Source organism: Bombus impatiens, unplaced genomic scaffold, assembly GCF_000188095.3.
Source record: "Bombus impatiens unplaced genomic scaffold, BIMP_2.2 scf_2222, whole genome shotgun sequence".
Classification (NCBI taxonomy): domain Eukaryota; kingdom Metazoa; phylum Arthropoda; class Insecta; order Hymenoptera; family Apidae; genus Bombus; species Bombus impatiens.
The window spans coordinates 934,732-955,387 of NT_178641.1; the positions used below are offsets into that span (position 1 = coordinate 934,732).

Genomic DNA, 20,656 nt, shown 5'->3' on the forward strand with positions numbered 1-20,656 from the left:
CTCGTTGTAACGAGCCACGACTAACTTCGTATTTATTTTCGCGATATTTACCTTTGTTGTCGCTTCGCAATCACAAAAATTTCTTCTCTGTTCGAGTCGAACGTGTGCCAAATGTGTCATCGATCGTGTTGCATAACGGGTGACCTAAAAGACTTTACTACCGCTCTGTATACGTCACCAAGACGATGTTACCACGTGATTCTGGTATTGCAGGAACGCTCGTAGAGTGGATAGATAGAACGCAGGAAGAATCTCTCGTACGTTCACGACTGACTTTTCTTGTACTGAAGAGATCGTTAAGCCATGTCTAATACACTGTTCCTAGTAAAATACGAACATATTTCTTGCACGTTCTCTGCCTTTTCAATTTTTGCTAATTCTAGCTGTTGCTTCATTACGTTTAACGAGTATTTAAATAACTTCTTACTCGAATCTAGGAATACGTAGCAAATAGAGAAACGTATCTGGTAACCATAGAATTTGTATTGGAAAGTATTTGCCTTCTCGTTATATTAAAATACATGTATTATAATTAGTAGCTTCCATTATTATCTTTCAACAAGGATTTTAGTTAATTTGCATATGAAATATCGTTTCTCCGAAATTTGAATTTAATCCATTTTGTCCTGTCGTTAATTACTCCATAATGAAGAAGAAGAAGAAGTAGAGAAAGGAGAAGAAATTTATTACAAGACACGTATATTAAACGTTAAGCGCTTCAGAAAATTTTCATTTCGTTTCTTATCGATTGCAATATTTAGAGGATTAAAGAGACAACGTTTCATATGCGCCAACCAAAATAGCACAGTACATTTAACGATGAACTTCTTGCCATAGTATCGTTGTAAGTTGATCCTTCCCGCACACAGGAATTAGACTTAAATGCAAGGGAGAAGCTCAGGTGTATTTTACCGATCGATCGGCTGGAATTCGACGTAAGTTCTCGGCGTTCGAGAATTATCTTCACGTGGAGACGTATCTCGCTGGCGGTAAGTACACGAGATGGTAGTGATTGGAACACGAGTACCAGGATGTTGGATTAACAGATTCTCGTCACGAGTAGATGGCAAAGAAAAGACTATGATAACTGGAGGCGTCTACCCGTTCAGCCTAACGCTGCCAGAGAACTTGCCGTGCAGCTTCGAGGGCCGATACGGACGAGTACGGTACTCGATTAGGGCATTGTTGGACGTAACGACCATTTATCGGTTTTCCACCAATATTATTCCATTCACGGTGGCACCCATTCTTGACCTTAATCGCGATCCTCTCGCTCCCGTGAGTAGAAATCTAACAGCCAACGATATTGCTTTTGCGATGTGATTTCGTTTCTCAGGCGCAACCAGACAGTGCGTTTTCGAATTAACGATTCGCTCTTGCGCTTCGTTAATGCCAGAGAACGTTCAGCCTAAGACCGACGCCGTTTAAAAGTTTCAACGATACGAACGATCGTTTCAGTTGCCAATAAGTATCAAACAATCCAAGATGTATATTGGCCAAACGGAACCGATCAGCATGTCCATGACTGTTCCAGTTCGTGGTTACGTGCCTGGCCAGACTATACCGATTGAGATCGTCGTGACGAATCCCACTACCGTCGTCGTTACGAAAATCAGAGTCGTTTTTAAAAAAGTATATTCTTTCTGTATAACTGTAACGTAGTTGGGGGATATTCTACCGTAGTTCTTTAACATCTCTTTATATTCCTTCGAAGAATACAGCTTTAAAAGTATGTATGCAAAGCACTGTCTTCAAAATTACCAACATCAATTTCAATTTTCTCTTTTCCTCTAAACAAATTTGTAAATGTTACCAAGACATGAATAAAGATGAGATGCTATGAGTTTTTTATAAGGAGAAACTGCCAGAGGAGAAAAATGCCAAAGAAACCGTATAAGAGTACGTGTTACAAGAACAGTAGAATATCCTCTTAAATGCATCTCCTCTTTTTATGGCATGCTGCAAGTTATTTCCTTATTTTTGTAGTAAATATCGTAGTTAATAGCTTTATTTTAGACTAATACCAATTGCACTGTGAAAAAGTTTTTTCGTCGAATTTTATTTGAAAGCAGCACCTTTTCACGCAGCGTATCGCGGTAAAAGTATGTGGGTCATGCTCGAGATGTGTTTCTTTTATTACATTTTTATTCTCCCATCAGTTGTTTTAAATGATACATATTTTCTTAGGTGGTGTCTTATCGTTCGACGGAAAAGTCGCGTAAGCACAAAGAAATCGTAGTAGAAGTAGAACAGCCCGTTAATAAAGACTCCGATACGTACGATGTCACGTTTGACGTTCCTGCAGTACCACCCACCGGGATGATCCACTGCAACATCATCGACGTTCTATACACGCTTAAAGTGAGACTGTCTTAAATTTAGTACTGTCTGCATTCGACCGTAAAATCAAAATGAGCTAAGATTACAACTACTGAAAGAACCTAATTTCCATACAAATTTATCTTGGTATTTTGTATCATCAGAGAAACTATACGTAGTGTTCATTCCTACAATTCGTAAACCAATTCGTCGTGTCATTAGGTAATCGTTGTTTCTAGAAACCAAATAAATAGTCGATCATGATTTAATTCGATAATAGTAAAAGTCTTATAATAGCCTACATTTTACTATCTTCTATGTTTCATTGTTAATCCTGCTATTCTTCTTTCAAGTTGTTCAAATTTTTTTATCGTGAAAAAGTTGTTCGAGTACGAGGAAAGTATAATAGAATCGTTCTCATAACGCGGTTTATTTCTCTTTTCAATTTTTTACCAAAGTTTCTCTTAAAATATAAAAATTCGACGCAGCAAGGTTTTCAATTCGTCGTTAACTTTCACAAATACAAGATTCTCTTCGGTCACTGGACACGATAAAAGAATTCTCATTAAAATTAATCAGATCGTTAAAAACGTAGCTTCGATACGTGTTTGCCAATGGTACGTGCAAACCAAGTACATACTACTTTTTCTTTACGCTCTTTATCCGAAAGGTCGAGGCCTGCGTAGACGTGAGCGAGTGGTACTACAGAATGTTTCAGAAGAACTTGAAACTGCGAACAAATATAGTAGTCGGCACTGTGCCACTTCAAAATTACGAAATCCCACAAAAAACAGCCGACGTGACGGAAGCTTTTTCATTTCATCCCCCGTGCGCCATGGCTACGGAAGAATACGCCAACGACACGCCGTCGTTGAAAAACATCGAGAGAGAGGAAACTGCGAAACCAAGTTTGTCTTGTACGTACTGCCCCGTTACACAATATACGGCTGCTACATGTTAATTACCGGTATTTGTGGAAACTACCAGTTGGTTTACATTATTCTCCTGCTCAAGAGTGTAAATATCTCTGGTCAGTTGGAAACCACGGTAGCCACCTTGTCTTTCGCAATTAAAAGTTTCACTGAAATTCCGGCCAAACCTGTTGTCGCACGTCGAGCCACTGATTCTTGTATTTTAAATAATCGGTGACATTTTGAAATCTCGATCGTGATAAAAATGAACGAACAGTCCTAATCACCATGTCGTCAATTTTTGAAGAAAGAATTCTCGATAATTCCGTAAAAGTAGAATTCGGAAAGAATAGAACGAACCGAGAAGAAATCTCTTCTATCTTCGTTACGATCTAAAGAGAATATTTGCAATCGAGAATTACAATAGAAAATTCTATTCGACAAACACTTAGTTGCATCGCAACCTCATCCATTATCCACTGAAACCAACTCATTGCCAAGTTTCTCTATCCATTTATTTACCAAGTAGTTCTAGCGGGACTAGCAAAACTAAACTGTATGTTTCTTCCAACAGTGCCGCTGTACGAGAAAAGTCAAATATATCGATCCTCGAAACCGGACAGGGACGATCCCACGGGAGACGATGGTGACAGCGACGGAGAGGTCAAGCCATACTCGCCTATGTATCGCGTGTACACGTTCGAATCATCGCAGAAGAAGGACCGTTAGATAAGTGCTTGACTTCGTAACTAGAAAAAGAGAGGAAGAGGGAGAAGCTTGCTTAATTATTCGTTCAAGGATTCGTCGTTTGTTAGCGGTGTCCGCAACGGATCGCTGAAGAAGAAGAAGAAAATTGTGATGCATCGTTGAAAGTAAAAAATAATTGTTCTTTCCAGAAATTGTATACATTTTAACCGAGGCGTGTACGAAAGTGTACGCGTGAATTTTACGTCCAATTTCGCGCTTTATCGATCGACCGATTGCCTTCGATTCTTGCCTTTGACTTTTTATTTCCTATATACGAAAGAAAAGAAGGGAAAAATAGTAAAAAAAAAAAGCATCATTAGAAACATCGAGTGAGATATGAAAATCCGTTGGGACCAACCTGTGCAGCTAATTAAATTCTTTAATCATGCGAGATAACTTGCGAGCAAAGTAATTGTATAATAATTGTCAGACCGTGCAACATCGGATATCGTCGAAACGAAGTTTGCGAAACAACTAAACACGTATTGCTTTAATGTTCAATGAAAACGTTCTCGATGAGTTTCGTTGAAAAATTAATTCCCCGTCCCGTGTTCTTTCCCTCACCCGATGGAAAAACATCAAGTGCATTAATACGAATTAATTTCATATAATGTATTTTTTGATCATTCAAAATTGTCTCATGTTTGTTCCACGAACGTTCTAAATTAAATGGGTTGATAGAAGCGTTGAGGAGGTGGCGTTTCCGAAGAGTGGCATAAGCGAAAAGAATCCTACATATGAAATGATAATTACGCATTAATTGTGCAACGATATTAATAAGCGTATTTTAAATAGTGAAAATTTAATCGAGTACTTTAAATATAAATCAACCATAAATGGTAATATGAATATTCATAATAACGAAATACTCGGTGGAATCAATTTCAATATTAGCAAATGCGGAAAGACTAACGACAGATAATAAAACGCAAATTTACTGATATTCTTATATACGTTGAAAATCATCATTAAAAACTTCTATCAGCTTTAATACGATTGAAAAAGCTGCGAGTTTTCTCGCTCTTTTCTCTCGTCAAATAAATACACGCCTGTATACTTTTTCCTTTCATTAAAATAATATACGTGTGCTTTAAATAAACCGAGACGAATGCGTGAGAAATTGCTGAAAATCGAAAAATGTATTTGACGCATCGCGCGGCATTCATACGAATCATTAAACGGTACCAGCTTACCGTTTCGTAATCTTCTCAACGTATGTACGGGCGAACGGTCTCGTTCACGTCGCACGCTTGAATTAATGACGTTGTTAATGCGTGATTCAACAATAACGTGCATCGATCGTCGTGGAAATGCAATTACAGAGAGTGGCGGTTGGTACAGGTGGCGAATAAACGGTGTACAAGACCCGACGAGTAGAGAAAAAAAAAAACGCAAATGAAAAATCGTATCTATTCGTTGTGCCGTGGGATTTACTCTGATCGTAGCTCGTATTCAACGGAATAAATAAAAATGCCGCGTTCGATGCTGCGACTATAACTTGCCACCGAATTTGACAAATACCGAAGGTTACGAATACTCTTTGTTACGCCTCTCTTTGCTCTATATTCTCTATTCGAGCTTCCTTCTTTCGCGAAATCGCGAAAAATTTGTTAGTTTGTAATTTAATCGATACTTTGTCGTTTACGCGACAGAATAGAAAATATTTGGACGAGAAGATACTATGGGAGACAAGGCGATGATCGCAAAGAGATTAACAATTTAAAAGTGACGTTTTAGAATTTACATTGTTATTAAAAAATAGTGACAATTTTTACTCCACTGGAGAGATTTGTGAAAAAATCAACAAGAGAGACGCGTGAAATTGTGTCGGACATAACCAAATATTTCACTCGCGTGAAAACGTTTGTTCTTTCTAAAAATGGAAAACATTTCAAGATTTCAAACGATTCGAGATCAAGATGGTTTCAAGATGGCAAGAAACGTTCGTTTTAAGCAACGGTTGACTATTAATATAAAATTGAAAAGGGTCGTTCCGTGGAAAACAGTTTCTAAAGAAATCTGTCACTAATTGCATCAAACTACGTTGAACTGCATATATTATCAAGATACATTACATGCAACTGGATATCGTGAAATTGCTGTACTCTAGGCCGGATTCGACAGGGTGTATAACCCTATCAGCTTCTTGATTTTGCGGTTGGCAACAGATGATGACGAAATTGGCAGGGAAGCTCCAACTTTGTGAGCTTTCGATATGGCAATGGTGGGTCTTTGATTACGGACGCGCTGTCTAGCAAATGCTCCTCGTCTTTCTCTGTTCTCCTTCGTTTGTGTTGCATCTTCCTTCACCACGGTGTGTATATCTACTTTGAAAGACCACATCATAGGTGGCCAAGTCTGGAGGTTCGGCTTAATCACGACACTGCAGCACGAGGTTATCCTAATTTCGTAGTGATTAAACGTTCCTGGCTTGTAACATCGACCAAGCGACGTGAAATTCACGAAAATTGAAGTTCCTTGTAAACCAGCTCGGTCTTTCCTTTTAATTTTTCCGAGGTTAACTCGCAATCACGTTACCGTTACCTGTCCTCGTGAAATAATTCACGAAACCGCATGTTTCAGCTTAAAAATCGTAATAATATGTGTATTTTACGATAATTAGTTTTCTCTATCTATAGATATCCTCAGGAAATTGTTCATCGTAATTTCCGAACGATTATTAAATAATTAATATACGTGAAGCTCGTATTAAGATGGAGTTATTATATTTCACGTCCGTTGGTTATAATTAATTTTGCGATCAGAAGGAGTATTGCAAGGCGGTCTGGAAAATTAATTTCTAATCAGCCATTACACTTCCAGCCCTATTCAGGCAAACGAAGAAACGAAAGCTCGTCGTACGGCGGCTAATCGATCTTTAGCGAGGTCAGGTCGCCTCGATGTACCCTTATGTTCAAGTCACAGCGTCAGAGTGTGCACCTAATTAAAAGTTCGTACTACTTTTGTAGAACCCGGTGTTACAACCATCGGCTGTCGCAAGAACGAGCTTCCGCAAAGGGCTACCGCTCGCCTAGCATTTGAAATTTCTCGTGTCTAACTAGAAAAATTCTTTCAGAAAATTCGACTTTGTCTCACCGCTGAAACCAAATTATAGATAGACCAGACTCTGTAGTTCCGCGTTTGCTGAAAATCGACGAAAAAATACAACGAGAGCTAAATGAAAGATAAAAGCATTGCCAGGTCTAGTAATTCTTCGTCGATCAAAGGTTTATTCATCGAATATATAGCGAAGCTTCCAATTTTGTTCGCACGAAATTCTCGTAAAACGCTATAAATGTATAGAACAGTAATTCAATTTCCATGCGAAAATATAGAAGAATTATTGAAAAGTTTCGGTTTCCATTTTATGGAAGATTTACAATGAGAATAAAATAATGTACGAGTAACCTTCAAAAGGTAACGAGGCGATTGAACCGAAAACGCGAGGGTTGTGCTCTTTGGAAAAATTGAAGGGTAATCCTTCATGAGGTAAGCAGGCAATGCACTCACTACCCGGCTGCTTACTTTTTTCTTCGAGCCTGTAGACTCTGAAAATCGGGTTTGCAATACAATGAAGGCTTTCAAGGTAGCGTGCAATGTTGGCACTTGCCAACCGAACGATAAAGTTTCCTCTGAATTTCCCGCAGCGCCCCTGGCAGGAGACGAGTTTACGTGGATTTGCTCCAATCAGAGTTTGTTACGTATACACACACGGCGGATAGTTACCAATGAAAACACTCACGACGATGACATTCTCCTTGATGCAGCTATACTATACATCACACTAGCGAATCGATGCTTCACTTTTCCTTCGTTTCATTAGTTAACTTATAATAAACTGCACGTGGATAACCGTGACGACGATCTATCCCACGTCGAATTTCACATTACTATTTCGCATTCATTTCTCTACATGTTTATTTTATGACATTTTAACGCGAAGAGCAAAGTGTGGATGGTCAGATGCTGTGAAAGCATTTAATCAAACTTTCATCAGGTTAAATAATTAATTAAACCTAAATACGTGTACAACGTTACATTATCAAAATGTTCTCTATGATTTTATTATACGATTATGCGATTTCCATATTATCAGGGTTTTCGATTATCCGAAAAAGTCCCGATACGGTTCAACTCGGCTAATCGAGATTCTACTGTATCCACCTTTACGAATGAAACTGATAAAGTTCTTGTAGCAACAATTAATGACTTTGCACGCTTATATTCAACGACAAACATGTCCTAATTCCTTCAAAGATTCCAGCAATCGAACGTCATAAGCCTATCAAGTGTCTGCAATCGATCCTACACCTGACTAAACTTACTGCATAATTTCCCAATAAACTATCAACTGAATAAACATTCTCGAACGAACAAATTCTCCAACAGTACCTATGGTACTTAGTTTATCCGCAACAGTTTAAGTCAAGTTACTTAATTTTAAACTGTGCCGCTTTAACTTATAATATTCTGTATTTTACGTGATAAGCAACATCAATGGAATTTATTTATCACCATCGCCCGACTTAAATCCAACGCAACTGCTGTGTTTACCTACGATCCGGAGATATCCAGTATTAACTAGAATTAATTCACGATCGCTAGAGTTTTCCGATTATATGGCTTGGATACGGTTAGAGTTGAAAGTCGAAAGACCGGAAAAAGATAAGAAGAAAGATGGTTCGCCGTGTGATACTAGCCAAGAGCGATGCGAAAACTTGTACACCCTCACCGAATGGGTTTCCTTTGAATTTCAATGGTCGACCCTCAGAGAATCACAAACGTTTCCGCGAAGACCAAGTACCGCGACCCACGTTCTCATTTACCCCCGGGAAAACCGTCTGTTCAGCGGCGAATTTAAATCCTGTCCATCCTTCCCTTGCCCCCTGAAAGCGTCTTTTTGCGCATAATTCTCTAAAGACGCATGAAAACGTTACACAACGAAAGGAACCAGTCGGAGTTTACGGGCGCGTGATTAAAACGTCTGTACAGGTCTTACCGGCACGAATTACCAAGGTAAATCACTTTTGACCTTATTACCCTCGCACTTTCCACCCTGAAAAAGGAAGACGTTTCTATGGTTGGTTCGCGCTTATTCAATTACCCGATCCCCTTACAGACGTAGCACCGCTTTGAGAAAACCGTGAGATCGATGCCTCTTTGCTCTACTCTTCAAGGTATCTTTACTTTTAAAGCCCCTCTAATGAACGCTAAATGCTGGTAAGACTTCCGCTTCCTGGACAACTTAAAAGATATTTTGATATTTCAAGTTACCAACTACCTTTGTAAATTTATTCCTCGCCTAGTAAACGTTCCTTCCATCTGTTATATTCATCAACGTCACGAATTCACCTATTCAGACTTCGAAACGCGAAGATTCAGTGACACTCGCTTCGGAATTGCAAGTTATTAAATCGTCGAGTCGTCGAATCGTTAAATCGAAGAATCGTCGAATTATTTGTCACACGCTATGTTCATTTATCGTACCTTCGGACATCTGGGACATTTTGTAATCTTTATTCGCGTGATTGTCGAGTATTATCGTTGGTCTCTTCGTTAAAACAGTCATTGTACCATGGCCCTCGTAGGTGGCTACATAAATCCGGGACTTATTGAGCCGCATAGTTAAGTACGGGCGGTTAAAACAATTAGCTGCGCTCGACGCGGCTGCACTAGCCCCGGTGTAAACAGCCCTCAGCAGTAATTCTGTTATCGGCGCTCGACGAGCATTCATAGGCTTAACGGGGCTTATTTCCCTCTCTCCCCGTTCTGACCATTTACTCCTCTCTCTCTCTCTCTCTCTCCATTCCCCCTCTCTCTTTGCAACCCTTCCCCGCTGTCGATCTCTACCTTGCTACCTACCGGCTGAATTAGGAGTCAGCTTTATCATATCCAGAGTGCATCAACTTGAGCGACATGGGCGATGAAGTCAACTTTTGCATACTCGAAGCTCACGCATCACGGATGAAGAGGATTTATAACTTCTCCATGTTCCGCCGAAAATTGTGATGGATGCCTCGGTGGTGTGCCATCGCACACTTTCCTTCCTTTGTCCCTTCGTGTCCAACTGTTGGATAATCTCATTTTTTTAAACTAATGACAGTAAATACCAGCTAAGTACATATATACATACATGCTTCTGTCTGTCTATTATAGAACAGCGATTATATAAATAAATGATATAATGTGAATAAATAATATTCGCTATTAACAAATAATATGACTTAGCGCTACAAACCAGAAGAGCCATCAAAGTATCCACTCCATGTAACCGAACAACCGTGAATGGAATGTCCATTTCGTTTCGCAACTCTAATTTACTATACATAGCTATGAAACAGAAATTTCTCAAAACAAATCGCGACGAGTGCTTTATTACTTTTGCAATGTTAATTAATTTGCTATTGACAAGAAAGAAAAGAAAAAAAACAGAAAATTTCCGTGTGAATTATTTACGCAACACTAATAATTATTACTCTATGCACTCAGATTTATATGTTCGCAACACTAATAACGGTCCAGTGTAGCCATTATGTAACAGGCTACTGGTGAAACTGCATTTGATGGTCGAGGAGCAGGAACGTGCTTCCACGATCCAGTGGAAGAATATTGGGCATTGAATATAAACGCAACGCTACTTTAAAAAACGCGATCATTCATCAACGCAACTCTAACTAGAAAACTAATTAAAACAATCGCGATGGTAGGCCGAAACACTAATTCTTAAAACAAAAATAAAACTAATATCCATACATGAAGGAAAAGCTAGTTCAAATATCGTACTACTACAAACTATAATACTATGAAATTAATGAAACCAGTGTGTAAATTTTAACCAATGAGAAAAGCTTTAAAGGAAACAAGAAAGACTCTAATATGCATCATTTATCCATTACATACGTATGCTTGTATGGATATTTTATCTTTGTATTGAATACAAGCACTCTGATTTTATAAGCAAATATATATGTATAATGAATACAAATTGTCATTTTCACTCGTACATACATAAACTAGTTATCAATATTAATACCACACTTGTGTCAATGATTGTGTCAATGCATCATCACTAATATTAAAAAACGCGATGTGCAAGAAGACCTATTCTGAACTAATAAATAAGACACAGAAAAGAAAATGTTATTACTCACGAGTATAACAAATACCCGCGATCACTATGCTCGTTAAGAAATCTACGTAATACAACCAGTCACCCGTGTCGATTCGGACCTTTCATCCTACGACATGATTGAGTGACCAGAGGAACAAAAATGCATGCGACTCACAATAAGATGGGAGGATCATAGTCGGTGACTACCGATGCTGTGAAGACCGTCATCAAAGAGAAGCCATGCAGCAGTCCCATCATGGAAAGAACTATAACGATACATAGAATATTATAATTTGCTCTTAAATATGACGTTAATTAGTTGGAAAATTTGAAGTAGTGGGAGATCTCTATTATCCTCTATTAATTTCTATTAAAATTTTAATAACTATATCCAAATCACGAGTAGCGAGGAATAGAATTAAACAAAGTACAGATTACAAAATTACTTACATTCTTGGCTTTTGAAGTTAGATTAGATCCTTTTCAGGAAACAGAAGGAAGAGGAAGGAATGATAAACCTTTAACAAAATATGACTTATTATACATATATGAATAATATATGCGTGAATAATTTGTTTTGAAAATTAAGTAATGATTCGACAACAAATTTGAGATAATGTAATGTGGAATTCTATAAAAATGTTGAACCTTAATGATACTAAAAAAGTAAAATTGCTAGTAAACTCTAATTACTGTACAATTGAAACTCTGACATTAAAGTTTAAAATCAGACTTGTTTTTTCATTATGAATAATTAAAACAGAATACAAGGTATAAAATTAATTGGTATACGATATGCAAAGATTCTTACACGTTTAGTTTTGAAGTATCACTGCATCCTTCCCGAAGCGCATGGAAAGGTAGAAGTTATGAAAAACTGAAACAAAACATGTGAAATCTAATCTAACTATAAAAATAAGAAGGCTAAAATAATAATTTTTAACCACTTTATTTTTAATTTTATGATGATAATCTAATCATTTTTGAAGCACGTTAAATATATTTTTTGTGTATTTCAATATTATAACTATAGATTTTATGTCAATGGAAATTAATAATAGTTCGACCAAAATACTAATAATCAAATAAATTAGAATGCAATATACAGAGATACTTACATTCTTGAATCTGCTTTGTTATGATAACTCAATCATTACCAAATCTACATGGGAAACCAACGAATTGATTATTAATCGTCTGTGTCGTCCATTTTGTATTAGTTCGAATTATCGATTATTAATCGCCGTGGCGTCTGTGATGTGAACCCCTTTTCTTTTACTCACGTTACCAACAAATAATCTGTACAAAAGAAAACCAACAATTTCAAATAAATGTATGACAAAAAAAATCAATAATTTACAATAACATTACAATATCTGAACAAATTATAGTAAGATAAAGCAATAATAAAATCCAAAGTCTGCCTTAAAGACCAGTAATGTGAATTTTCAATAACTTTAATCATCAAAAATATAGCAAAAAATGAATGTATAATAAACCAATCATTTACAATAATGAAACCAATTATAGTGACATAAAGTAATAATAGAATCCAAATTCTACCTCAAAAACCGATAATATGAGCTATCGATGATTGTAACTTGTTAAGTACACAGTCAACGATGAAAATAAAAGAAAATTTCTTAATTTTACTAAGATTATAATTAATAAATGATTAAATACGAACATACTATTTAAATGAAGCAGATAGAAGTGTAGAAATGCTGATGAAGTTGAAATGAAAGTACTAATAACAACAGGGTAATGCTCGACAAGACGAATTCTCGCTCCACGGCATTCAAGAGTACAATGACAGACCACGATTCTTCGCGAAACTACGACTTTCGAATATTTCGCACCAATAGCAAAGCTCCATTTAACGTGACAAATATTACGTCAATAGGAATAACGGTCAATTACATTTGAGAATATTCTCCACCAATAGGCACGCTTGATTTGACTTTGACAATATATTGCACCAATAAGAGCGTTCGATTTTTGTATATACAAGCGCGCGCAAATTTAGCGTATTCAAACAGTCAAATTGATGAAATTGATGAATAGAAAACATATTTAAGACAATGTTCAGTAACAAGTACGAATAAGATTATATTCTTAATGAAAAGCTTTTATCTTTCATCATAATTTTATGTTTATCATCAAGCATAAAGGGTAAAAATGGAGATTGAGAAAAATCTATCATAAAATAAAGAATATTATAATTCGTTTTTAAAAACATAATGTTGATTATTCAAATTGTTTAAGATAATTAAAGATTGTTGTTTATTAGACTTGAATATTAATAATTGTTAATATGTTAAATGTAATAGAGGTTGATATTTTGATAACAACAAATATCATGGAATGCAAACTGTGAAGAATACAATTGCAAAGATACTTACATGCTTGACTTTTGAAGTTCTTCCTAGAAAATATGAAGAAATGCAGTTTATGAGAAATCTGTAACAAAACATGAAATATTACAATTCGTTGTTAAACACATAGCATTAATTATGTAAGAAGATAGTACAAGACAAAATATTACTAAATGATATAAATTATTGAAACGAAATCGAAATGGCAGTACTACGATGTATTATTACCTATTATAATTGATATTATAATCGATTACGATAGGTAATAATAATATATTGGTTCTCGATGCTTTCTCAATGTAGGGGTATGACCTTGATTGAATACTAATAATCGTCTATTCGCATCCAAAAACAACAAATCGCCAAAATTTTATTAGATTATAAATATAAACTGAACCAAATTAATATTCTCACCATTTTGAAGCAATAACTTGATGTGGTATATTAAATTTTTCACTTTTATAACGAACTCTTAGAAGCTGCTTCCTTCTTTCAACATAACGCCGCGCGAAATGGTATAATTTTAAATTTTAGTTCCTATTTCTACCACCAGGGCGAAGATAACTCAGATACGTATCATCAGAGAGGAAACTCTCTACCACTCTCTGATATCATGTATACTGTTAAAGAGAAAATTTCCTCTCTGACATTGTATACGTAGTATTGTACACTAATGCCACTCGTTAATCGTTGTTACACTTGCATATTTATTATATGAATGTGCATGCGTTATTAGACAAGGACACAAGGGGTCTTTATGCAGCGTTTTCTTTCTATTCCTATATCGTTTGTTCAATCTATTTTTATATGCCTATGATCCTGTACCATTATCCTGTACCATGTTAGTGATATAAAAATATAGATAATCTGACTGTTTATGCTCTGTCGATAAAATCTGAATGTAAACACAATTATCAAGTTCGCCACTAGTGGCGCATATGTTTGAGAATTCTATGTAAGATAGGAAATCTAACACGCCATTTTAAAGTGCAGTGTCATCAGCGCGCCGTTAAAAGTAAATTAACCGCGTGTAGAGTTTTTAATATATTTATCAAAACAAGGTGTTCGAAATATCAACTATGTCAGGAGGAGCCTTATTTGGAAATAATGCTTCACGCGGAACCCCTAAAAATTTGGTGGAATTTAAAGCGGGGAAAATGACTATGAAGGGAAAGATGGTTTATCCAGATATTCGAAAAGGACAGCTTTACGTTTATCAATCTGATGATTCATTAATGCATTTTTGTTGGAAAGATCGTGTGTCAGGATATGTTGAGGATGTAAAGATATTTTTTATTATCTTTAAAATTCATTACAATTCAAAAATATTTATTATTTGTAAAATTGATATACTTCTTTCAAACTTTGTTTAGATTTCTCTATAATCATCTTATTGATATTCTTTATTTATTTATAGGACCTGATTATTTTTCCTGATGATTGTGAATTTAAACATGTTCCCCAATGTAAAACTGGAAGAGTATACCTCTTGCGATTTAAATCATCGAACAAAAAATTCTTTGTTTGGCTTCAGGTAAGATGGGTTTTAATGTTAAATATTAAATCTCACACATTTGTTTATATTTTGTGCGAATTATATTATAGTTAGTAAAGTTAGTATTTATGAAGGGAATAAAAAAGGTGTAGATTTTTAAAATAACAAAGACAAAATGATTATTTTTTCAATGTTTATAAATTACTTGTTAGGTAATTCTTTAGTTAATAAGGAACTTGTTAAGAAACTTTGCATGTTATATATGAAACTTTTATATAAAATATTTTTATGTGTTCATTGCTTTACATTAATACCTTTCTAATGGTATATATGAAGCTTAATATTTATTTACAATTAAAAGAGACCTATCTATAATTGTTATATATGTTCTTATCACTTATACATTTTAAACATGTATTATATTATACAGGGTATTTTGTATACTGGATACGATAGAATATCTCACAAAGAATTAAAATTATCAAAAAAAACGTTTCAATGAAAGTTGCATAACCAATTATCTTTTTGCAGGTTGAGTATTAGAATGGTTCTGTGGTTTTTTAAATGAGACCATATATGTGTTAGTACACTAATCAATTCACTGTAGAATTTTCTATAAAAAGATATTAACCTATCTATGTCAAAAAACTATTTGCTTAGTAGATATTTAAAATTTAATTTGTCATATGAAAGACAAGGAGAGACACAAGACAATATTCTTGTTTATGTTGTTTTTATTTTTCACATGTTACAATGTAAACATAAGATAACCGTTTTGCGTCTTTCCTTGTCTTTCATACGACAAATTACATTTAAAATGTCTGCTAAACTAATAATTTTTTGACATATATAGGATAACACCTTTTTATAGGGAACACCAAGGTGGATCGATTAGAATATTAAAAAATATATGATTCCATTAAAAAAAATTATGTTGTACCTAAAATCTCCTCCACTATACAATCCGCAAAAAAGTAATTTGCACCATATGATGTCCCTTTTCAACCCAAACATTGTTAAAACATTTTTTTGATAATTTTAATCTCTCGTGAGATATACTACCATTTCCAGTTAAACAAAACACTCTATGTACATATAATAAGTTATGTACAATAATATATGCATGACACATGTAAAATCATCTCATCCAAAATTATTAAATCGGTAATTAATTAGATTAAAAATTATATATTCTTACCTTAAACTTTCGCTCATTACCTCCTGAGGTAGAAATAGATTTCAAATATAAATAAGAATGTAATAATATTTTTATACAAAATATTGTAGAATGTATTATGAAGCAACTAAAATATATAGGTATATCATATAAAATATATATACGTACTTTGTGTAGTCTAGGAAAAGATATAGTAATTCCACAAAAATTGATAAGATATTTTAAAAGTAGTTAATGCTACATGCCTCATTTTTATACAGGATCTTAAAACAGACAAAGATGAAGAATATTGTAGAAAAATTAATGAAGTTCTTAACAATCCACCAACTCCTGGATCACAAAGAAGTGGTAGTACAAATCCAGAAGGAGATCTGCAGAATTTATTAAATAATATGTCACAACAGCAGTTAATGCAATTATTTGGTGGTGTAGGCCAAATTGGTTTAGGTAGTTTATTGGGTACAATGAATAGACCTCAAGGTGTGCAAAGTACTAGAACATCTACAACAACTGCATCGACTCGAGTTACTACAAGTACTGTAAGACCTGCTACGCAAATAATATCTTCAGCATCGTCTGCTAATGATCCTCCTAAACCTAATAGTAAGCGTACTTATTGTATAGTTTATTATATAATTTGTATAAGTGATTCGCGTAAATCTCTGCTTAGGTGATAATAAATCATCATCACGAACATCAGGTACATCAACACCTGCTTCAACAACAACAACAACGACAACAACAACAACAAATACAAATAACAAAATTCAACTTAGTGATCTACAAAACTTTTTATCAGAGATTCCAACACCTACAGGAACAGAATCTGTTGTTCAGGTAATATCTTTTCTCCATATATAGCTTTATATAATATATTTTTTCTAAATTTTCAGCTTTTCAACAATATTATTATTGTAAAACTACCTCATTTTCAAAATATTAATATAAATCTATCTAATGTTTAGGTTCTAACAGCTAACAATTTATACCCAGAAATAATAATAATCTAAATTAAATGATGTATAACAATATACATTGGCACTCAATAATATCTTATGTAGAATATCTTGTATATCTTTTTTATTTATTATAGCATTTTGTTCAGTCAACTGAAAGACAACAATCATTGAAACCACAACTTTAGAATAATCTTATACATAAGAAATACACATAAATTAGAATTGGAAAATAGAACACGATAGGGCAGAAAGCAACAACAAGAAAGAATCTTTATATTCTTTCAAAAATAATAAAAATAATAAATGTGCATTTATAAAGGTAGTCAATTTTATATTATATTGCTGTGAGACTTGCAGTAATCTCAAAATATATAATTTTTCATCTTTATTATTTTTTATACTCTTCGTTTTAACGAAAATTGAGATACTCTAATTGGTAACAGTTATAAAAAATAGAAGAAAAACAGATATAATAAAGATACAAAATACTAGGGCAACAAAAGGGAGATATGAAAATATTAAATGCTATATGACTATACAAATTTTTTCTACAGAAATATTTGCTGAATAAAATAATATATATTTATGTTTGTATCCATCTTCTTTTGCATGTCGCTAGAATGAATTTTAATCATATAAAAAATTTCATTCCTTTTTTTAATACAAAAATTTCCCATATGTAGAGTATGGTTTTATAATAACTTTATATTTGATTTTTGTGTCATTATTTTATTTTACATTTATACATGTAGATTAGATAACTTCCACGCAAACAAACGCGCGTGCGCATTGATATTATATATCACACATCTTATCAAACATATATTTCGCATTTTATATTGTATAATTAAATATTTCAATATTGTGCAATTACATTTTGTTCAGTCACAACAATTATTAAACAGTAGTTCACTGTAATATATTATCTGCTTTTTTTATTAATTATATCTTTTCTTTCAGCTGTTATCATTATCAGGAACAGAATGGTATTCTTGATAACATACTTGAAATGATATTTCATTGTTTAATGACTTGAAATTATTTCCTTTCTAACCAGCTCTTCAATATCTTCTTCGTATATTCTGTTGTGTCATTTTTTGATATCACAAGGTTGATTTAATATAAATTTTTTCGTGGTATAAATTATTAAATTTCAAAGCCAGGTATTAATGGATATTTTATACACTTATTTATCAGAACTAACACATGTGTCAAATAATTACAAATATGATAATTTTTAATTTGTACAAACCAATATTTATTTTTTCAACATTGATAAATCTTTTGTTATTATAAATTATGACTATGAAATTTTCAGTGTACTAATTAAATTATTGATATTGATATTATTTATAAATCTTAAAAGATAGAAAGTGGTATACTAATTGCGTACACAGTTTTTGTCTATTTAATATTTTTATTTTATTATTTGTATGCTTTGCATTAATTTGCTTAATACTATTATAAGATATGCAAAAGAGAAGATATAATAAACAAACGAATAATATATATTAAATATTATGAATTTTTAATTTTAACTGTGTAACATATTAATTTTTATCATTTCATAGAATCAGTGGTACCACCAATAGTTGAAACGCAGTATAGAGCCAATAAAACTATTACTATAAAATCAAAGGGCAGAGGCATGGTTGTTTCGTTATTTAATATTCTTTTCCACATGAACTTTTCCTGGCTGTCGGAGACTCTCGCTCTGTTGAGTAGTTGGGGAAGTTTCTCTGGGATTATTTGTTGTTTTCGGCCACCTACAGCACAGCTTATTGTCCGGCAGAGGGGAGTAGCAACTGAGCTGACCAATGTCATCCCTGCGGCAATTTCTGCAACGGAAAGCTTGGAGCGTGCAATGAGCCCGCACTTACCACCAGGGGATCACCTGTGTACCACGCTAGTGTCTCCCCAGTTCTCCCAGGCGCTATCAATGTTCTGGTCTGCTTTGCAGTCAGGCCAGGCGGGACCTGTCATCCGTCAATTTGGCTTGGGTCCAGATGCTGTCAATGCTGCAGCCAGTGGAAACATTGAAGAATTCGTCACTGCTCTCGAGTCTGAAGCTAAGAGTGGCCAAGAACAAACGCAGCAAGGACAGGAGGACAAAAATACTAAACAAGCTCCACCAGCATCTAATCCTGATAAGAAAGGTGATGATGATGAAGGATTGGATTTAGATTAAAAATAGAATTTAACAATATTTTCATTTAGAAGATATACAATGTGTATTACATTATAATCGTTTATGTGTAATAAATAATTCCTTAATGAATGATATACTTTGTTATAATATAATGATATTTACATATATCTCTCCTTCTTATTGTAAATATATCAAGTTTTTTAAATTTCAAATCCAATAAAATTTGTATAATAAAACATCAATGAATAAATCAAAATTAAAAATGATCTCCAAATTGAATTTTTTGATTTTGTAACATATTGTATTTAGTTAATATTATTAATATAATGATATATTATTGATACATATTACTAATACATGTAGTTATACTTTTTATGTATATAATTGTTAGCCTTTAAAAAATTTTATATAATCTATTAATATTACTTTATATAATCATCCTGTAGATTCAAATTTTAGCAAATAATTCTTGTCTTTCCAAATTTAATTGGTTATAATAAAATACTATTTTTATATTTGCAATTAATTAACGATATATTGTTTTTCAATTAAGTGTTTTTGAACGAATTATGGATAAATATGAACATCTTAAAATAAAGTAAAAGTAAAAAATATAAAATTTCCAAATTATGTACATATTTGTATATAATTTCATATTCTTCAATATTTAATGGCGGGAATATAATTGACCAATAGAAGAACATTGTTTACGACGCACAAACACGTTATTGGCCAACACGGATAATCGATATAGAAGATTAAACATAGTCATTCTATCATGTTCTGCGTAAAATTGCACAACTTGTGTCAAGAAACAATTGTTATGTAAATTCAGTATTTCTACTCGGTTCTTCGAGTATTTAATATAGTTCTCTCTTATTAATATTATATATTAACAAGTTTGTCTCTTATAGCATAAACACTGGCAGAACGCATATAACCTATGTTGCCAGACAGTTGTATAGTTAATTCACAGAATTTCTCATTGGTCTGTCGATTATGACATCATCCAGGAACGGCTCAAAACAAGAAATCATATATTTGAAAGTACTTCTCTATATTTTATTTAAAAATAGCTGTAATTTAAGAAATGGTAAAGTACAAGTATTTCTAATTACACAAAAGTCGTAATTATATAATTTTTAATGTGTACAATTTTATAATAATGTTGGGTTAAAATAAAATTCATTTTAACGATATTATAATTAAATTAAATATTTTATTGATAGTCTCTTAATTATCCAACTTATACAAAATTTAATGGTCTTTTTTTATTATTTTTCTTATAAAGGATTATATGTTGTTTAATAATGTATAACTAGTTGATAGTTAAAAAATTCTGTATTTATACAATATGACGTATTAAACCAAAGATAAAAAGGATTTAACATTAAATCCTTATTGCATAGACTG

The 20,656-nt window shown here is 33.6% G+C and overlaps 2 protein-coding genes and 1 long non-coding RNA gene across 5 annotated transcripts in view; 2 read left to right on the forward strand and 1 right to left on the reverse strand.

The window, feature by feature from the left end:
• LOC100744831 (arrestin domain-containing protein 17-like) overlaps positions 1–4,496 on the forward strand; it is a 6,119-nt gene extending 1,623 nt beyond the window's left edge. Inside the window, exons 3-8 of one of the 2 annotated variants that reach the window (XM_012393062.3) lie at positions 870–989; positions 1,064–1,278; positions 1,459–1,632; positions 2,188–2,361; positions 2,990–3,236; positions 3,805–4,496. In XM_012393062.3, coding sequence (XP_012248485.1) covers positions 870–989; positions 1,064–1,278; positions 1,459–1,632; positions 2,188–2,361; positions 2,990–3,236; positions 3,805–3,959 — 1,085 coding nt within the window. In that variant the 3' untranslated portion in view covers positions 3,960–4,496. The remainder of the gene's footprint in view (positions 1–869; positions 990–1,063; positions 1,279–1,458; positions 1,633–2,187; positions 2,362–2,989; positions 3,237–3,804) is intronic. The other variant, XM_033324346.1, reaches the window with a different exon arrangement.
• A 6,673-nt stretch (positions 4,497–11,169) lies between these two features.
• Positions 11,170–11,955, reverse strand: LOC117152457. Its single transcript, XR_004462838.1, has 3 exons — positions 11,900–11,955; positions 11,539–11,606; positions 11,170–11,354 (listed from the first exon to the last, which is right to left on the reverse strand). It is a non-coding gene; the product is annotated as an uncharacterized LOC117152457 (long non-coding RNA).
• Positions 11,956–14,418: 2,463 nt separating this feature from the next.
• LOC100748946 (proteasomal ubiquitin receptor ADRM1-A) lies at positions 14,419–19,375 on the forward strand. 2 transcript variants are annotated; one of them, XM_003494461.4, is made up of 5 exons: positions 14,419–14,743; positions 14,881–14,997; positions 16,396–16,738; positions 16,806–16,972; positions 18,887–19,375. In XM_003494461.4, the coding sequence occupies exons 1-5, from the start codon at positions 14,543–14,545 to the stop codon at positions 19,280–19,282; spliced, it is 1,224 nt and encodes a 407-aa protein (XP_003494509.1). In that variant the 5' UTR covers positions 14,419–14,542; the 3' UTR covers positions 19,283–19,375. The 2 variants fall into 2 exon arrangements, with proteins under 2 accessions (XP_003494509.1, XP_012248663.1); XM_012393240.3 differs by having other exon boundaries at positions 19,055–19,375.
• The last annotated feature ends 1,281 nt before the right edge of the window (positions 19,376–20,656 follow it).